At 52.7% G+C, this 19,686-nt stretch overlaps 1 protein-coding gene across 3 annotated transcripts in view; it reads left to right on the top strand.

Moving 5' to 3' along the window:
* Nucleotides 1-19,193, top strand: part of Rgma (repulsive guidance molecule BMP co-receptor a) — a 41,855-nt gene extending 22,662 nt beyond the window's left edge. For all 3 annotated transcript variants that reach the window (XM_047541971.1, XM_047541973.1, XM_047541974.1), the window contains exons 3-4: nucleotides 8,308-8,822; nucleotides 16,728-19,193. In XM_047541971.1, coding sequence (XP_047397927.1) covers nucleotides 8,308-8,822; nucleotides 16,728-17,435 — 1,223 coding nt within the window. In that variant the 3' untranslated portion in view covers nucleotides 17,436-19,193. The remainder of the gene's footprint in view (nucleotides 1-8,307; nucleotides 8,823-16,727) is intronic.
* The last annotated feature ends 493 nt before the right edge of the window (nucleotides 19,194-19,686 follow it).

The following is a 19,686-nucleotide window of genomic DNA, read 5'->3' as shown; positions in this document are numbered from 1 at the left end:
GCGGTTCTACAGGAGTGACACCAGCAGACAGTCTCAGGCGGCTCTCAACTGAAGGAGACTCCCAAGCTCAGCTCAGATCAGAGTTCACCAGATAGTGGCAGTAGGGCCTTTCCTGTCCCCCACCTAGATGCCGTGCTGTGGGCCAAGTGACAGGAGAGGGTAGAGAGTGGCCACAGCTTGGGGCTCAGGCTAGGCGTGGGCAAGTTGACCCTGGCTTCATGCTAGCTCCCTCACCCCCTTCAGGATTTGATATGATATGTTACTGAAGGGGCAGCTGGGATCTGCTGCCACTCTAAGCCAGCAGTGAGGAGGAGAAATGGGAGGCCAGTGTCTCCACAGGCTGGCAGTGACTTTCTGTTAAGTTGCTCCCCTCCCTCCCTCCCTCCTTCTGCCTGCCTCTCTCCTAACTGAAACCATGTCCCCTTTAAGTGACACGGTTTCCTCAAATAGTGTTGTGATCCTGCCACGTTCTTACTACCAGTTCATCAGGGGCTCCATCTGATCGACTGGTAAAGGCTAAAGTCCTCAGGCAGGCAGATCAGTAGGAAAAGAAAACCCACCCAGGGTTTCAGAGGGAACCAAGGTAGGGAACTGTTGGATGAGTTTGAAAAGGCAAAGAGGGACCACTGAGGCACATGGAGTTGCAGGACGCAGCTTCTACCTCTTGGGCCAGAGGGACCAAGGGAAAAGGAGCTTGAAAGAGGGGCTGTGCAGTTGGTCTTGGTGCTTGGGAGTGACACATTGTGCAAAGATGCCAGAGTCTGATGGGGGGAAGGAACATTGCTCAGGGGGCAGGAACAGCGTTGGGACAGAAGGTACACCTATCTCCACTTCCAGCTTTTCTTTCCCTGTCTGGTACCCTGGTACCAGGATCTAACAGGGAACTAGGTGGCAAAAGAGAGGTGGGGTTTGCAGAGTCCCTGTCCCTCTAAGCAGAGGAAGGCAGTTTGATGCTGAGTGACATTTGCTTTATGTCTGACCCCAAACCCCTGGCTGCACTCTAACCAACCAGCATTCGCCTCCTTGCGATCTCAGTAATTCTGGAGGCTCCTATTTCCAGAGGCCTACTTTCCTGTATCACCTGTCAAGTTCAAGACCTCATTGAAATGCTACTTCCCCGAGACACAGCAACCTCCATGTTTAAATCATGTAGTCAGATGAAACGTGTTTGCTTTGCATTCCAGAAGTTGCTATGGCTGACTCTGCTTAAGCACAGAGACTAACAGGCTTATTCCAGGAACAGCATAAATCACAGTTCCCAGCACATTGTACGGTCCAGAGCTTTCAGCCAGTAAATGAATTCAGACAGTTACTATGCAAGCCACAGAGTTGGACAAAGACAACTTGACCGTGGGACTCTTATTTGAAATGAGCCTTACCACTTTAAGAGAAGGCAGGTTTCCCCCTCTCCTGGCTTACCCCACCCCTCCTACACTGCAACTGAAACCTGATCTAATCCCTTTGCACGCGGGTAATTTATTGGTCTATTGGGCTTTTCTTGGTGGCAAATTGCATTGTCTTTATTCCTGGGCTCAGGCTCTGGAGCGACTCACCCGCATTCCTAAGACTGCTTTCTCAGGGTTGATCCTTCACACCCCCTCCGTGAACAGCAAAATAAGTTTTATTGGGCTTCTTTGTTATGCAAACAGCGTGGTAATAATCAGGCTATTATTCTGAAAGATTGGGCTTGATTAACAGTTCAAAGGAGGACTCTGAAAGCAGCTAATGCTGCACTGGTGCATAAATATTTTCATCCTGCCTGGGTCTGTACAGCTGGTGTTCCAAGAGCCCTGCTCTGGCTTTCTGCTTCCCAGAGGCACTGGGCTGCTATTAAAAAGAAAAAAATGAAATCCGACAAGTTGTGCCGCTGTGAATTCTCTCTCAGCACACAAGGAAGGCGGTCTGGAGCCCAGCTCCCCAAAGCATGTGTAACCTACGCACACTTACTTAGGTGGCCTGTGACCAAGCCCATGCTCCATCCCACAACCCAGGGAATTGGTTGGGGAGCTGAGTAAAAAGAGGCATCAAATCATCTCTGAGCTGTTTTCGGGTGTGCAGCGTGGGAGCCAGCAGATACCGGGACACAGATGAGGGCCTCATTCTCAGGAGATTCCCAGGCAAGTGGGGAAGATGTTTCTTGACCAGAGGAAGGCCAGTTAGTCAGGTGTTGGGATGGCACAGATGGCCCAGAGAGGTCCACGGGAAGAGAAGCTGCAGGGCCAGGCCTGAGAAGGTGATGCAGGAAAGCCCAGGGGCAGTCCTTGATAAGTATCAAATAACAAATGCAGGACAATTATGTTTTATCTCGTCTATGTGGCTTTAGAGAAGAATGGAGATCCTAGGTAAGTCCCTGAGAAGGAGGAGGAACTGGAGCTGTCCAAGAGCAGGAGGGGTCAGCCCTGCCCTGGCAAGGGTGCTATAAGAAGTGTCCCTGCCTCTGGGGCAGCCGAAGGTGGCAACTGGTACGCTCTGGCATCCTCCCCAGCTCCCATGTTCTAAATTTCTGTGGCGCACCTTAAAAAGTGAACATTGCATTTGGTCACAGTGATCTTTTGTGCTCTTGGTACAGTAGATTGCACAGAGAAGCAGCAGCTCTGGCTCCATTGCACAAGTCAGGAGCCAATGGGTCATAAGATTGCCAGGGCTCCCAAACTGAGCACTAAGGGCTCATTGCACCCTGAGAGGTCTGAGAGCCCACCCTGTCCTTCAAGCACACCTGGGCCTCACTCTGATCGACATCCCCTGCCTGGCAGGATATCAAATCCAAGGGCTTCCTCTTGGTGAGTCTGGGCAAGACCAGGCCACTGTCTCTGCAGGCCTTGGGCTCTTCTGTTTGTCTGACAGCTGGTCCCGAAAGTTCCAGACCTCAAGAGGCCTGGGTCAGATGAAAACATGCAAAGCACACCATGCCTCACCGTGTGTTTTTAAGGGTCATAAAGCTCTACAAGGCACCTTTGCATTTTTCTGGGATGTCTGTGAGGCACAGCTGCTATCCAAGAACAAAAATGGGACAAAAATGAAGCTTAGGAAAACTTCTAATCAGGTCCACTCCATGCATAGTGGCTGTCTTGGATCCACCCAGAGGATACAGGGCTAAAAGGGGCTACTCTCCCATCTGCATTGCCCAGGTGGGCCTGGTTGGCTGCCACTCTCCAGGGCTGCAAGCTCCCTTCTGCCTTGCTGAAAGCACTCAGAGTGACTTGCTATGAAAAGCTGGCTTCCTCATCCTGCTTCCTTAGTTGCTATAAGATCTGTTTCAAACTCTCCAACTTTCCTCTCCCTTCTTTCCTTGGACACTCACTTCAGAATTCCAAGGTTTATTGCCTGGATTTAAGATCTTGTGCTTTTTTTTTTTTTTTTTTTTTTTTTTTTTTAAGATACAGCACATAAAAATCAGCCCCTCTGGAATCTCCTTGGCAGGTGACACCGCAGCTTTTGCTTTTGATGCTAGACCAGATTACATTCAGGTCCCTGACCTCTGGCAGGCTTACCGTTGGTGATTTAGGGCAGTGGACACGGACCAGTGGGATAGCTCTGTGGGGGTCAAAGGCCTCTGAGCTCACCACCCCTGAGGACTGTTCAGCCCTGGTAACCCCCAAGACCTCTCTGATCCCATACTTGTCTACTTTAGGCCAAAAGCCCCAGAGAGCAATGTTCCCATCTAAAGAGAAGGCACAGGGGAACAGGCACCCTCAGTTCTAGTGCTACCTCGTCACTGTCAGTACCATCTTGTAAGCCCTTCACCTGCTCTGAGCTTCAGTTTCTCCATCTGAGGTAGAAGCACTTGGGCTTCCTCTGAAGCTCCAAGGAAGGTTTGCCAGGCTGGCTCAAGGTCCCCTGGGTGCTTTGGGCAGCCAGAGCACCCCACGAGTCAGAGATGGGTCATTTCACAGCAGCATCTGCTCCTGGTCAGTTCCTTGCAGCCTTTCTTTTTTTCAGGAAGGGCTTAGAATAGCTTTGGCATGTGACTGCACCAGAACCAGGCTTGGGAAGAGAAGCCACCTTGTGCTTTTGAGCCTTTGGGGAGCTGGGTCATTCTCAGCAGGTATCTCCAGGAGGGACTCTTGTGGCAAATACACTTTGAAAAGCATAGAAACCACTCAACACCACAGCGCTTGTGACTGTGTGACCCAGGCTAGCCCCAGTTCCCAAGTCCTCTGCATTTACATCCATCAAATAAAAATATCCTCTACTTAGGGTAAGCAGTGAAGATGCAATACAGACGCCACATGTCACCTGCACAGGGCCAGGAGAGTGCAGGGCCTATTGTCCTGATCATTTCTTTTGAGGTAAGGCCCAACCCATGTGCCTGCCCCACTGCTGTATCCACCCCAGTCCCACCCCAGGTCTTCTCCCAGTGAGTCATGGGTACATGGCCCCTTCCTGAGGAACCCCCTCAAGGGCAGGAGGCAGAACTCTGGTCTTTGTTCATCTCATGGTCCCCACAGGACCTGGTGCTGCCTGGCATGGTGAGCTTGGAAAGGATGTGAGGGAGGGTGAGAAAGCAACATGGAGCCTGAGAGCTGGATTTACATCTACCCTCCATCAGGAAAGCTGGGAGAGGAGCTATTTAATGCCTGTAGGCCTCAGTTTACCTGTCTAATGAATGGGGATACTAAATCCCAAGGCTGTCTTAGGGGTTAAAAGAGACACGTGTACAGCATCCAGCACATAGTACATGCTCAATACACATTAGCTGTGATTTCTGACAGCCTCCCCTATAAATTTAACAGAATATAATTAACAACACAAAACTGTCTTTTTTATGGAGCTTCTTTCCTGAGTTCTCCAGGCTCTGCTTTCATCAGTAACTCTAGTCCCCCTCAGTGCTCCTGTGGAGAGCACTGCCTCCCAAAGTAGGTCCTCACTTTGGGGTGACTGTCCCATTGGACATTGCTCCATGACACAGATCTGTCCCCTGCTACTTGCTGCCACTGAATTTCCCCCAGTTCTCTTTAGGTGGGGAATTGCACATGTCCTCATTTCCCTTTGTCACATAGAGTTCTGTTCTGTTAGCAAGGTCACAGGCAAACTGACGAAACTGTGCTTCAGGACCCAGTGGTCCAGATTGCACCATCTCCCAGAAAGACTGTGGGAGAAGAGGCATTTTGGGGAGCTATGAAAACTAGGGTAAGGAGGGGAGTTAGGACGAGCAGGAAACAGTGCTTGTGTTGGGAGCCAGGACTTGGAGACCTGGTGGCCCTGGCTGGTGGGGAGGGAGCCTCCAAACAGAGGGCCAGGAGCTCAATTTGCCACCTTCTCGATTGATCCCCTGTCCTTCTGAAGAGCCCAGGGAGTCACCTCAGGCCTGGCCACCCCTGGGCGAAAACAGGCTCTCATGAGGAGGTAGGGAGGTTGAGTCAACTTGGTCCTTTGGCCTGTGGATGAATGAATACCTCCATTAATAAGGCGGCTTCTGCCGAGGGCACGGAGAGGAGAGGAGAGGAGGAACCAGGGTTTCCTGTCCATTTTAATCAGCTCAAGCTGCCATAATAGACCTCCACAGTCCAGAAGGAATAAGCAGTGCACATGTGTTTCCCACAGTCTGGAGACTGGGAGTCCTAGGTCAGGGGCCAGCGTGGTCAGGTTCTGGGGAGGGCCGTCTTCCTGGCTTGCAGACTGCAGACTCCTCAATGTATCCTCACCTGCCTGCCTGCCTGCCTACCTGCCAGGACAAGAGCAAGTCTCTTGTAAGGACACTAATCTCGTCACAGGGCCCCACCTTCATGACCTCATCTAACCCTAATTACTTCCCAAAGGCTTCACCTCCTAGTACCATCACATCAAGGGCTAGGGCTTCAACCTACAGATTTGCAGAGATGGGGGGACACAGCTCAGTCCACAGCATCCTCCCTAGTGAAGGGAGGGTGGTTAAGTGAGGGAGTGGGCTGAAGCCATCCAGTGCCCATGGGAAGTAAGCTGCCAGACAGTCAATGGTCCTGGAGTCTCAGGCATGCTTGGAGCATCTCCTTTAATCCTCACCTTTAGGCAGGTACTGTCTCTACTTCGCTGTTAAGGAAACTGAAGCAGACTCATGCTCCCACCACTACTCATAGGGAAAGGAGAGGGACTTGGAACCAGATGCCCTGCCTCCAGTGCCCACTTTGACCACTACCCCATACGACCCCTGTCCCTCTCAGACCTCAGTTCCTTACCCAGTTATGGGCAGTAGCATGGAAGACATTCTTCCCATGGCTGAGAAATGGGGTCAGTAGGACTTTAAAGGAATCAATGAGGCAGAGAGATGTCCTTTGGGTCCTCCTGGAGCCTACAAAGGATAGGAGGCCCAAGGAGGCACCCTTGAATGCAAGGGTGACCTCTGTCAGCACCTGTGGCAAAGGGTGGGCGGGCAGCCATGCCCACTTAGCCAGGACCCTGCTCCTATAGGATGGTGGGCTCTGAGAAGGGAGGAAAGCAGGCAAAGGGCCCATGCGGCATGAGCAATGGCGGGGCCTCCTTCTGAGGGCTCCTTGGCTGCTCCGAGTTGGTAATAAGGCAGTTCGTGCATCCCTGCCATTTGCTGCCTGGGAGAACTGCCTCCCTGACTTGATTCTTCGCCACCAGCCCCTGCCTTGCCCCAGAGGAAATGTCCCATTAGCACACCCCAGACAAGCCATTTCTAAATTGGCCTCTTATGACTATTGCAAAGGATACGACCTAACTGTGAAGCCTGGCCAATCAAAAGTGACCCTGGGGACCTGCAGCATGGGCCCCTGGGACTTGAAAGAAGTGCAGAACCCCAGGCCCACCTCAGTCTGCCTGGGCTCCCCTGCAGACAGGGCTGCACTTAAATGCTGTTGAGCCAGTATAGTTCTTCAATTTAAATAAAGCTATGAAAATGGAATAGCTGCAGCTTTCCCACCAAGATTATTTCCCTAGTGCTCATTTAAATAATTATGACTTCTCAAATTAAAAGAAAAACATTCACCCAGTTACCACCTGAAACGACCTTGTTTATCAACAGTGTTGCGAGCACAGATCATATAGGGAGGAACGCATTGGCCCTCGTGCTCTGTTGTGTGTCCTGGACAGGTGATTGCCACTTTGGAAGGGTGCCTGCCCACCTGGGTGGGTGGGAGAGCTCTAGGAGAGGGATTGGCCAGGTAGAGAGCCACCCAGTGCAGACAGCATCACAAGGGCACTGCTGCGATGGCTGTGTGCTCCTGGGTTCTTTCATTAGCCTGCTCATGAATACTAGTCGATTTTGTAGGTAAATCCAACATCAGAAAAGCAAACTGATATTTTTAGGGTTACAGACTAAGTTAGGGTCCCAACTTGGAATGATTGGGGCAATGACTGGCCCCTTCCTCCTCTGAAGGCCACCAGCCAGCATTAGGGCTGCCACCTCAGAGATGGGACCTTCCAGCTGATCCACCAACCCCTTTGTCCTGGGACCTGTATGGAAGCTTCTAACCTACAGCAGGTGTGCATACCTGGCCACTTGTGGTCACTGTGGGCTGTGCAGAAGAATCCAGGAGACCAGGAGAGGGCAGGTTCCACAAGTCCAGGTTCCACACCAGATTCAGGTGTGTTAAAGCCTCAGTTCTCAGGCATAGTCATCTATTATCAATAAGGTCTCAAAGCTTGTGAGCGACTTTCTGAGTCACACGCACACACACAAATTAGGACGGATCCAAGGTTATCACTCTCAGTAGCTTCCCAAGCAAGATAGAGATGGGAGCTACAGTGACCATGGCAGAAGCCAGGTCCCAATGATCAGGCCTAATACAATCATAGCAGCCAGTGCTCTTTGAGCTTGGCTGTGTTCCAGTGGCAGGAGAGAAATCATTTAACTCTCTCAGTGACCTCACACTGTAGCTCCCATTTCCCATTTTCTAGATAAATATAAACAGGAACAGAGATGTTAAGTAGTTCAGTAATTTGCACAGGGTCACACAGTGGCAGAACTAGGGACATATTTAACAGTGGGGCTCAAATCCCTGCCATAGTTCGGTTGCTTCATGCCAAAATTCTTGAGGATAGCCATGAAAACGTACACTGGTGTTAGAGGCCCAAGAATGACCTGTCAACTCCCATAGTCCTGCCACATGGAATCACTGATCACTCTTCTATGCAAGCTGGGAACTGTGGGAGGGGCCCCACTAGGTCTTTCAACATATAGGTCTGCATGCCTGGCCATTCCAGCTCAGGACCAGCTCTACAGGAGACTCCAGAAGGCTGTATAGGGCAGGTGCCACCTTTTATAAGCACCTGTGGAAATTTCGCACCATCTGCAAACATGCACTGTGGGTGTGTGTTCCCTGCATCCTGAGCCCTGCCCTGATGGTATGTCCATTCCTTCCACAGCCACCTCCCCGTGCAAGATCCTCAAGTGCAACTCTGAGTTCTGGAGCGCCACGTCTGGCAGCCACACCCCGGCCTCTGAGGACGCCCCAGAGTTCTGTGCTGCTCTGCGCACTTACGCCCTGTGCACGCGGCGGACTGCCCGCACCTGCCGGGGTGACCTGGCCTACCACTCGGCTGTCCATGGCATAGAGGACCTCATGAGCCAGCACAACTGCTCCAAGGATGGCCCCACCTCACAGCCTCGCCTGCGCACACTTCCGCCGGTGGGGGACAGCCAGGAGCGCTCTGACAGCCCCGAGATCTGCCACTATGAGAAGAGCTTCCACAAGCACTCAGCCGCCCCCAACTACACGCACTGTGGTCTGTTTGGGGACCCACACCTCAGGACTTTCACAGACCACTTCCAGACCTGCAAGGTGCAGGGTGCCTGGCCACTCATCGATAATAATTACCTGAATGTGCAGGTCACCAACACACCTGTGCTGCCTGGCTCCCCCGCCACTGCCACCAGCAAGGTAAGGAATGGGGAGAATAACCCAGGCCTATGGCCCCTCAGTCACTGGGATCCTGAACTGGCCCCCAGATCCTCCTGCACCACTATATTCTTATTATCAGTGCATGGGAAAATGATTAAAAAAGAAATGTTCTAAAGATTCTTTGTTATGAGGTAAACCAACCTAGAACCACATTTGCATTTTGCCTAGAGTGTGGTATTTCTCAAACTGCTGACCACTAGCCACTAGTGATTTGAGAAATCTGTATTGTGGTGTCAGAAACCAGCATACATGTGTATAGAGTTTGGGGGGATTTTTTTTTGGGGGGGGGTTGTTTTTTTCATTTGTTTCCTTGTTTTATTTTTTGTTTTGTTTTTGTTTTGGTACTGGGGATTGAACCCAGTGATTCCCTACCTCTGAGCTACATCCCCAGCTCTCTTTTTATTTTTATTTTGAGACAGGGCCTCAAGTTGCCCAGGCTGAAATGGAACTTGTGATCCTCCTGCCTTAGCCTTCTGAGTCACAGGGATTACAAGCATGTGCCACCGTGCCTGGCTTAGATTTTTTTTTTTTAATTGGGCTGGGTAGAGTTAGATAACTTTGTATAGAATCGATAAGAAAGACAGTTTGTGAGCGTATTATACACAGTAAAGATAAATGTTTAGCAAATTTAGTTTCCACTACATGTGTGCTTAGATATATGTGTGCGCATGTGTGTGTGTGTATGTGTGGCATACAGCACCAAATGGAGATGTAAAATGAATTTCTTACTGTGTCCATAGTCAAAAAGAGTTGAGAAATATTCCCCTAAATACTTGTTTTTCAAACATTGGAATTTTTTTTTTTAGACCCCAAACTATATCTTAGCAGAATTCCAATGTTAAAACCCAATATAAAGCTAGGCATGGTGGTGCAACACCTGTAATCCCAGCAACTCAGGAGCCTGAGGCAGGAGCAACTTAAGTTCAAGGCCAGCCTCTGTAACTTAGTGAGACCCTGTCTCAAAAAATAGAAAGGTCTGGGGATGTAGCTCAGTGGTAGAATGCTCCCCAGTTCAATGTGTTCAATCTCCAGTAAAACACCCGCACACACAGAGATTAAAAAGGACACACAAGGCACATGTGTTTCCATCTCTGCTCTCATGGAGCAGACACCACCCTGGATGAGTGGGGGGCCCATTCACCTCCTAGAGGCCATAGAGGACAGGAGCCCAGACATTGTCCTGTGGCTGCACGTGTGTAAACTGCACCAATTATATAGGATGGTGACACTGCTCCTCCATACACACAGTCCCTTCCCAGGTCACTGAGACTACCACTTCTCTTGGGCAGGGTCAGACATAGGTTATTTTTTTTAAATCTCCAGTGATTCTGACACCTGGTGACTTTGGGGGATGCAGGGTCAGTGGCCAGGGCTGTGGGATCCTAGGACATTATTCAGCCCTTCATCTCTGCCTGACCTGGACACTGAGAGACAGAGAAGGCGTGGGGCATCTGGGAATGGGGGAGATGGAACAGTCAGGACAGAGAAAAGGCTTCAGTGAGCACCAAGGGGGCCACCCAGTGTTCTCTCTCCTCCTCCTAGGGCCCAACCCTGCCTGGCTGGTAAAACTCTATTTTACAGATCTGAGAGACAGTTACCTCCCTACCTAAAATACAGTTGGCAGGAACCACTGAGCTAGGATTTGATCTTTTGGGGCTACTCCAGACCCTGGCATATGCTCAACTGCCACAGAGGCCACTGGGCCCACTCATTTTGTGACCCAAGGAAACGTAGGCATCTGGGTGACAAGACTCAAGTCTTACTCACATGACTCCTGGCTTAGGCAAGGCAAAATTCTGCCCACCCTAGATTCTTCCTCCCCTACCCACATCTGTGGGGTCTCCAGTGACATCATATTCAGACTTGTCAGGATATGAGGTCTCAAGCATGAGCCCTCAGAGTCTAGGTGCTGGGGACACTACTGCCCTCCTCAGTGCCTGGCTTCCGTGCACTCCTGGCCCAGTCCACCAGAGCCCCCTGGGGCTTCCGGGTTGGCCACAGGGCAACTGGTCTGTTTTCTCAGGAAGAGTATGTTGGAAGACCAAGTGTCAGGCAGCGCCAGACTGGCCCACAAGGGCATTTCTGTTCCTTCCCATCCCGCCACACCCAGAAAAGGACAGCGAGGTGACCTGGCAGCCAGGGAAATGCTCCATCCCTGCCACTTCCCTCTGCTTTGGTGGCCCTGGCCTGCCTGGGGGAGGTCTCTTTCTGGGCCCTCCCACTGGGTAGAAAATAAACAGCAGATGCCCAGAAAGGCCCTGGGTACCAGGCTGTGATGCCTAGTGGGCAGCAGATTTGTGGCCAGACCAGCACACTCTCCAGTCCTTGGTAGACTCCAGGGTGCCCCTGTCAAGGACCCATCCACCTTCCCTGCTGCCCCTTTACCTACCCACCACCCTCCCTCTCTAGAGCCAAGGTAAATGAACACTGGGAGCCTGAGGCAGCAGCTTCTAAATCCAGCAACAAACATACGGTGGAGGGGAATTGGCCTCCCCGCCCCATCTTGAGGACTCCTGAGGTCTGGCAGGGGCATCTGAGGAGGTCTAGAGTATGAGAGGGATGTGAACCCCAAGCAGCTGTCCCTCTTGACCCAGGGTGGTGTCACCACCAAATGTGGCAGGAAAGTTAACCACAGAGCTGGGAGCAGCTATGGGGTGTGATCAGGGAGGCTGGGGGGTGACAGGGTGGAGCAGGAGACTTGAGGCTGTGTACTGTTAGGACATGTGCCTTGGCTCAGAAAATCCGGGCACCACCTTCAGCTCTCAGCTGAGAGCACAGCAGTGCTGTCCATGAACCAAATTGATGGCTCATTTGTCATTCGTTCATTCTTAGGTATCATTTATTCCCTTAACCCACGCGTTTCAAACGCCTGTTTTGATCCAGAGTTGCTGCTGAGTACTATGAACTGCAGAACCGCCTGAGCCAGGATGGGAGAACCTCCCTCCTGAAGCCAGCCCAGAGATTTCCAGAAGGGCCTGGAGTTGTGTGGCAGAGCTGGACTGACCCAGCCCTTGTGCTACGCCTGGGTCACCTTTGATCTCAGCAGGCTGAGCGCTCTGAGGCCCCATCAGCCAGCCACTGCTGGAGGCCACACAGTGACAGCGTCGGTGTCTGTGGCCAAGCCAGTCTCAGAACTCAGGCCAGACTGGAGGCCTGTGGTGCCCAGGCGAGAAACATCAGTGGCAGGCTTCCAGCACCCTGGCCTGTCCCTGCCTGTTCTCCTAGGCCTCCCCCACTCAGGTGTGTGTGCTTGTTCACTCACTGGTTCAGGAAGCAGTCACCCTTCCCTTCTCCTGGACCAGCCTTTGAGCTGAGGGTCTTTGAGCCCTGGGCAGAGCCCTGGGAATACATTCCACTGAACTGGCCCTGAAGGGACAGTGAGAATCTCCAGGTGAAAAGACTGGAGGAGTCAGCATTGAAGGCAGGCAGAATAACCTGGTGCCTTGAAAAGAGGAACGGAGGCCAAGGTCCTTTGGCTGTTTGTGACCTGCAGCCACCCAGAGTCCTGACTCTTAAGCTCAGAGGAACCCACTTCCCCCTCTGCCCCTCACCTAGCCAGACATTACCTGCCCACCATGCACACCCAACCCCAGTGGCCCCTCCCTGCTTCCCAGAGCCTATCCAACCTCTGCCCAGCCCTTATTCTGACCCCACAGCTTTGTGGCTGTGAACCCTGCCTTCTGTATGCGAAGCCTGACCCCAAACACACAGTCCCTCACGCAGGACCTGTGTTCCTTTCTCATGATACTGCCACTGTCCGCCTGGCCCCTCCCTCTGTTCTATTGGACAATCAAGATCTAGTGTTCTCCATCCTGGGGAAGACGTGTCAGCCAGCTTCCCACCCTTCTATGCCCTGCTCCCCACTCTGCGTCCCTCTTCCCAGCTGTGTTAGAAGTGCCCATTTTATAGGCAAAGAAACCGAGACTCAGGTCCTCAGTCCCTCTGCCTCTCCCTCCCTTCCCCCAGAACTCACCAATTTGTCACACTGCATAATTCCTCTCTTTGGTCAGTGACCCCTCCCAGGGGTCTTGAAATTTTTTTGCTCCGTGACTTCATGCATGGTGTTGATGAAGCCTGGGGTTTTGCCCTGTGCAGCTCAGCAGAGAGCCCAGGGCCCCTCCGGGAAGGGGGCGGCCAAGGCAGAGCAGCAGTCTCGCCCGTGGCTGTGTTGGCAGCGCGCCGCCCGGCTTTCGACAGGCCCCCTTCGTGCTGTTACTTGTGGTTGAGTCCCTGGCACGGGTGCCAAGGAGAGTCAGGCAGCCTGTCAGCCTTCCAGCAGACTGTCTCTGCCAGAGATGGCGGTGAGGGAGAAACCAGCCTTTCCTGTTCCAGGGAGACTGATGGCACTTGGAAAGCAGGGTGCCCCCCCCCCAGTGTCTGTGTGGCCCTGCACACCGGGCAGGGCCACCAGAGCCCCCTTTTCCCCCCTAGTAGCAAGACCACCCACTGCCAGACCACCCTGCTGGCCCACTCCGCCCCTGCAGGCGGCCTCTGCGCCACAGTGGGCGAGCTGCTGTGCTGGCTGGAGAGGGAAGAAGCAGGAGTTTGAACCATATGAAGTTGCCATTTTCACAGATCAGAAAGGGGAGAATAGCAGCAATTTCATGTGGTCCAAAGCTCAGGGCACCACACAGCATGCAGAGGCTGTGTCCACCTTTGGCATCCCACCCACAGCAAACCAGAAGTGCCCCACCTCCTCAGGATCGGGCTGAGAGCTCCAGGGAGGGAGATGGGGACATCAAGTTCTGTGTATAAGGAGCTATGTGGTCAGGGTCTCTGGATGTAATGCTGTGTGGACTCCCTCAGGGGCCCATGGAAAGGCTTCCATTTCTTTTTTTTTTTTTGGTGCTGGGGATTGAACCCAGGGCCTTGTGCTTACAAGGCAAGCACTCTACCAACTGAGCTATCTCCCCAGCCCCAAGGCTTCCATTTCTTTTAAGGTTAAACTATGATCCCGCCCAGATTGTATTAATCTTTATATCATGCATTCAGAAAATGCAATTTTTAATACTTTTTATGGAAGAAGGGGCCCACAGAGGCCAAAGTGCCCAAAATCCTAAAAGTCATACTATAGCCTGCAGCTTATGGAGCTCCTTCTGCCCTGTCTTTCTAAAATGGGGGAGAGATAAGGTTGTCCTTCCTCAGACACCCTGACCCAGGCTCTTTGTCTTCCTCAGGGCCCCTTGGCTGCCAACACTCCCTGGGTCACCCTTAACTTTACACCAGTGTGGGGTACCTGCAGAGCAGAGGTGGCACAGAGCCAGGAGCACCTCTCATGACCCACACCACCCTGTGGGCTTCCTCAGCCTAGAACGTTCTGCAGCAATATGCCCCTGTGCAGGCCCCAGGCCTCTCCTCCTAATCACTGCTCCAGACTGAGATCACTCTCTGCTTCCCCTTGGCCTCCAGGACCTTGGACAACAGGACTCTTCCTGTCCATGCCTCAGGCCACCTAAAATTGCAGCCAGAGACTCCCTAGCCAATGACTCTGCCCCAGGCCTTATGAGGCCCCATCTGGCTTCGACTCTCCTGCCTGAGCTGAGGTCTTTCTCCTGGACACCCTCACTTCCTCCCTCATTTGGGTTGCTTTTTGTTTTCTGTGGTTTCCAGCACCTCTGGGGCCAAGTCCTCAGCATACACCTGCAGTTAGGCCAGAAAATCCCTTAGTACTTTTGAGCCCTCCACCCCAAGAGCCATCCCAGGCTGTCATCATGCCCCTTCCAACTATCACCCCTGGTCCCAGAGTGTCAAAATAGAGAATCCAGCCACAGCCAGACCATATTTGCCATCAGCAACCCCCTTCCATTTGCCTGGGTCCCTTCAACCTGCAAACCCTCTCCCCAGTAGGAAGGTGGGGGATTGGGGCTTGGCATTGAGGGTGAGAAGATAGTTCCTAAGAGCCTTGAAAGGCCAGGATGCCACCTCGCCTTCAACACCCCACTGGTTCCAAGCTGGGGTTCCAGGTTTTGACTCTTTTAGTCCAGGAGGGCAGTGCCTTCAGAGGCAGCCGGAGCTCCCCATGGCACAACAGCTGATCCCTGAGAGCAGCAATGGGGAGAAAGGAGTTATTCCTCTCTCAGTTTCACTCATGTCCCCAATCCATATAGTCTACCTGGCCCTGAAGGAAAGAACAACCAGACACCTCACCGGGGGTGACAGGAAGAAATTCCCACTCTCATCACCTGCCTCCCCAGCTGCCTATCTTGGATCCTCCTTCTCCCTACCCTCATACTCTGTGCACTTGTGGCTAAAAGAGCCCAGAAGCTGCAAATCCAGAGACTAATCCCAGGTCTGCCTCTTGCTGACTGTATGGCTTTGGGCAAGTCACTGTACCTCTCTGAGCTTCTGTTTTCCTCATCTATAATGGAGGGTAATGTCACTGCCCTTGCAGTGCCACAGAAGACTCACACGCTAGACACAGTGATTGTACCTGTGCAGGTGGTTCTCAGGTTCCTAAGGAGGTCACTCAGCCATCTGCCTCTCCTCCAGCAGTTCAGCCCAACCCCTAACCCCAGCTGTAGGTTCCACTGGAAATGGGCTTCCCTGCTCTGGCTGGCTCTGCATGCAGCCTGAAGCCTCAGTCTCATTTTGCTGACCAGTACCTTCCTTCTTTGCCTCTTCTTTCTGCTCCCCTTCTCCAAGTCCCAGCTTGGTGTGACCCCTTACAGCAGCCTTGGGACAATGGCCTCTGTCCTCCTCTACTTGCTTGCATGGATTTTGCCTCTTCACTCTCTCTCTAAACATCAGTTTCCTCTATCCACCTGCTGTTCAGCTTAACCACTTGCTTGCAATCTTTCAGGAATTATGGCATGCAAGATGATATTCATTTGTGGACCATATTAGTTTCCTATTGCTGCTACAACAAGTTACCATACATCAAGTGATTTCAACCACGAGAAATTAATCCTTATAATGCTGGAGAACAGAAATCCAAAATGAGTCTCACAAGGCTAAAATCAAGCTATTAGCAGGACTGGTCCTTCTGGAGGCTGCAAGGGAAAATCCATTCACTTGCCTCTTGGCATTAAGGGTGAGAGGACAGGGCATGGGAGCCCTGAAAGGCCTGTGTGCCACCTTGCACTCAGCACACGCCTGCCTCCCTGGCTTCAGACTGGGATTCAAAGTCTAGCTCCCTTGGTCCAGAAGGGAAAAGGCAGCCAGAGCTCCCTGTGGCACAACAGCTGGCCCCTGAGAGCAGCAGTGGGAGAAGGTGGTTCTTTCTCTTCCAGTTTCATTCATGTCAGCAATCCTTATAGTCTATTTGGTGACTTCTGGCATTACATGGCCTTCCCCTACCTCATTCCAATCTCTTCTTCCAAGCTAATACGTCCTTCCCCTCCTCCTTCCCCATCACCTCTGCTTCACCCTTGTGTGAGTACTTGTGATTGCAATTAGGACCCACCCAGATCATCCAGAATGGTTTTTCCATCTCTGTGTCCTTAACTGAATCACAACTGTATTTTTGGCAAGTATCTCTTGCCATAAAATGTAACACTCGGCAGGGTACAGGGATTAGGGGCCCATAGCTTTGGGGAACATTTGTCAGTCTACCACAGTGGAGGTATGACCTCTTGTTTTGGGTGATTTCCTCTCAAATGAGCTTTTATCTGTATGATTCACCTCTCTATATAGTAAATGAACTGATTTTCTGTTTAGGCGAGTGACCTACCTTTTTTTTTGAGTAAAAAAGTCCAGTTGTTTGCAAGAAAAGTATCATGTGCATAACAGTGCTGGTGAAGCTGAACTGTGACCATCCTGGGGAAGGGAGGGTTGGTGACACCCTGCGGCACTCCAGACCCTCCTCTCAGGCCAGAACACCTTAAGCTAGGGCTGGGCCTTCTCCCACCACGCCTGATCCACTCTCCTCTGCCTACTTCCCTGCAGCTCACCATCATCTTCAAGAACTTCCAAGAGTGCGTGGATCAGAAGGTGTACCAGGCTGAGATGGACGAGCTCCCCGCCGCCTTTGCAGATGGCTCCAAGAATGGCGGGGACAGGCACGGGGCCAACAGCTTGAAGATCACGGAGAAGGTGTCTGGCCAGCATGTGGAGATCCAGGCCAAGTACATCGGCACCACCATCGTGGTGCGCCAGGTGGGCCGCTACCTGACCTTTGCGGTCCGCATGCCTGAGGAGGTGGTTAACGCCGTGGAGGACCGGGACAGCCAGGGCCTCTACCTCTGCCTGCGGGGCTGCCCGCTCAACCAGCAGATCGACTTCCAGGCCTTCCGAGCCAACGCCGAGGGCCCTGATGCCCGTAGGCCAGTGGCCGCCAGCCCCGCCCCCGCGGCCCCTGAGACATTCCCGTATGAGACAGCCGTGGCCAAGTGCAAAGAGAAGCTGCCCGTGGAGGACCTGTATTACCAGGCCTGCGTCTTCGACCTCCTCACCACAGGTGATGTGAACTTCACGCTGGCCGCCTACTATGCTCTGGAGGACGTCAAGATGCTCCACTCCAACAAGGACAAACTGCACCTGTATGAAAGGACTCGGGAGCTGCCTGGTGGGGTGGCTGCTGCAGGGCAGCCCCTGGCCCCCAGGCCTCTCCTCAGCACCCTGGTGCTCCTCACCCTGCTGCCTTTATTGTGGTAGGTAGGCAGCTGTCATGTAGGATGCAGAGGGATGCACAGACTCCACCCCCGCCTTGGGGCTCCTACTCCTCTACTCTCAGTTGGAGGGCTGGGGACACCAACAGGGTGCAGACTGGCAGGCACACTGTCTGTGGCCCAGTGGGCTTGCACCGCTCAGGAGCAGAGGCAGCCGCTGGCCGGGTGACCCATGGGATGGTTTCCTCAGAGCTGTCTCTGGCAAGGGCTTGGGGGTGTGGGGCGCCGGCCCCTCTCTCTAGTGCACGTGACAAGATTGTGGTGATTGGTGCTGTGATGTTTGTGACAGTAGAGCTGTGTGAGAGGGAGAGCAGCTCCCCTCCTCCCCACCCCTGCAGTGTGAATGTGCAAAACCCAGCCCCTTAGGCCGAAGCCCCACCCCACCCCCTCCAGAAAGACACTGGGAACAGAGTCAGCTCCTTCTGCCCCCTTGCAATGCACTGAAACAGGCCCGGCTGACTGCTGCACGCTGATTCCTGGAGCCACCTGTGCCCACCGCACGCACACACACACTCTTACATGAGCACATTCGCACACACGAAGCCTGCAGGATGCCCCAACCAAGCTGCACAAGGCTCCTTCCCTAGACAGGGCTTCCTTAGGCCAGGATGCCCCCATGGGTGCTGTTCAACACCTTTAGCAAATTGATATAACTTTGTGGCCAATAAGTTGTACCCTCCTGGTACCTTCCCATTCGTGGCCTCCCTGGGAACTGGAGGGAGACCACTATGTGCACCAGGCTGCCATGGGCAAGGGTTCCGGCACCTGCCCAGACAGCTGTTCGATTGGACTATCAGTGCGTGTCAGCACATGGTCTGAGCAACGCCACTCACGAGCTCCAGTGCCCTTCTCTGGCTCTGCCCTTGGCCCTTTCGCTACTGTGCTTAGGAAATTGAAGTGCTTGGTTCTAAATGTCTACACAGAGGAGAAATCCCTTGACTTCTGTTCCTTCCCCTGCAGCAGATGCAACAGCTCCTCAACAGGGGAGTTCCAACCCAGGGCATGGGCAGGAGACCCAGTGGATTGGGCCAGCTGGCCTGCCCCATCCTCTGCTTTCTCCTCACCAGCCTCCTCACTGCTGGTCAGAAGCCCTACTCTCCACCCTGCCCACCCGTGTCTGGATTCTGGGGAGAGTAACAGTCTTAGAGGCCTCACAGCCCTGACGTTCCCTGGCGGGGTCTCCTTCCCAAGCCCTGTGGCCACAGAAGAGACCTGCCACTGGGAACCCTGAGTTCCCCTTTGTTTCACAAAAAACTCAGAACAAGTCCCACCTCTGCTGCTGTTCCAGAGAGGGCTGGACTCCACTCCCAAAGATGCAGCTGGCCCCAGAGGGCGGTCCTGCCAGTGGCCTGCAGCCCCACCCTCCTCTCATCAGCATCTGCAGTAGCCCCTCTGCTGCTCCCCAGGGACCTCTCATACACTGGCCAGGAGGCTGCAAAACCTGCGTCTCCTCCTTCCTCAGAGAGGTCCTGCTCCCTCTGCCAAAACCACATGGGCTGGTAGGGGCTTACCCAGCCCCTTCCTCTCCCTGCTGGGTTTTTAGATGATCCCTATGTTGGAAGTAAAAAGTTGAAGCACTTTATTTTGGTTGTGTTTGATCACGTTCTGCTTGGAAGTGGGGACCCCTCACTGCGTCCATGTGTCTGCGACCTGTGTGGAGTGTCACCGCATGTACATACTGTAAATTATTTATTAATGGCTAAATGCAAGTAAAGTTTGAGGTTTTTTTTGTTTTGCTCTGTTATTTTCTTTTAGCTGGAGTTTGTTTCTGAACACACTTTTGTTCCTTTGGGGAAGAGGAGTGTTGACTTGGTGGCAGGTGTCCCCTTCAGTTAATATATGGAGTAGGAACGTGTGTATGTACGAGTATCATGACAGCATGTGGAAGATGCAGAAACAACCACAGCCCTCTGCTTCTCTTAAAATTACTTTTTTGTCCTAACCACAATTGCTCGGGGCACGCTGGAACACAAACCTGCAGACAGCCAAATGGTGGAGGGACATAAAGAGCCCCCTGGGATAAGGTTGGGGGCTGACCTGAGATGCAGGATGACGCCTTCTCAGCCAGGAACACTGTCCAGGAGACTGGAGACTACAGCTGCCACCCTCCTTCCAGTCCCCCACTCACACAGCACAGGAGCAGAGTGGTAGCACTGCAGCAGGGACCACCATGTACACCTGTGGGGCCAAGTTGACTGCTTGCTTTGATCACATTTCGTTCCTAAAAATCTACTCAG

The sequence above is a fragment of the Sciurus carolinensis genome, chromosome 2 (assembly GCF_902686445.1).
Source record: "Sciurus carolinensis chromosome 2, mSciCar1.2, whole genome shotgun sequence".
Classification (NCBI taxonomy): Eukaryota; Metazoa; Chordata; class Mammalia; order Rodentia; family Sciuridae; genus Sciurus; species Sciurus carolinensis.
The sequence above is the reverse complement of the archived record's forward strand: the minus strand, read 5'-3'. Positions and strand labels throughout refer to the sequence as shown.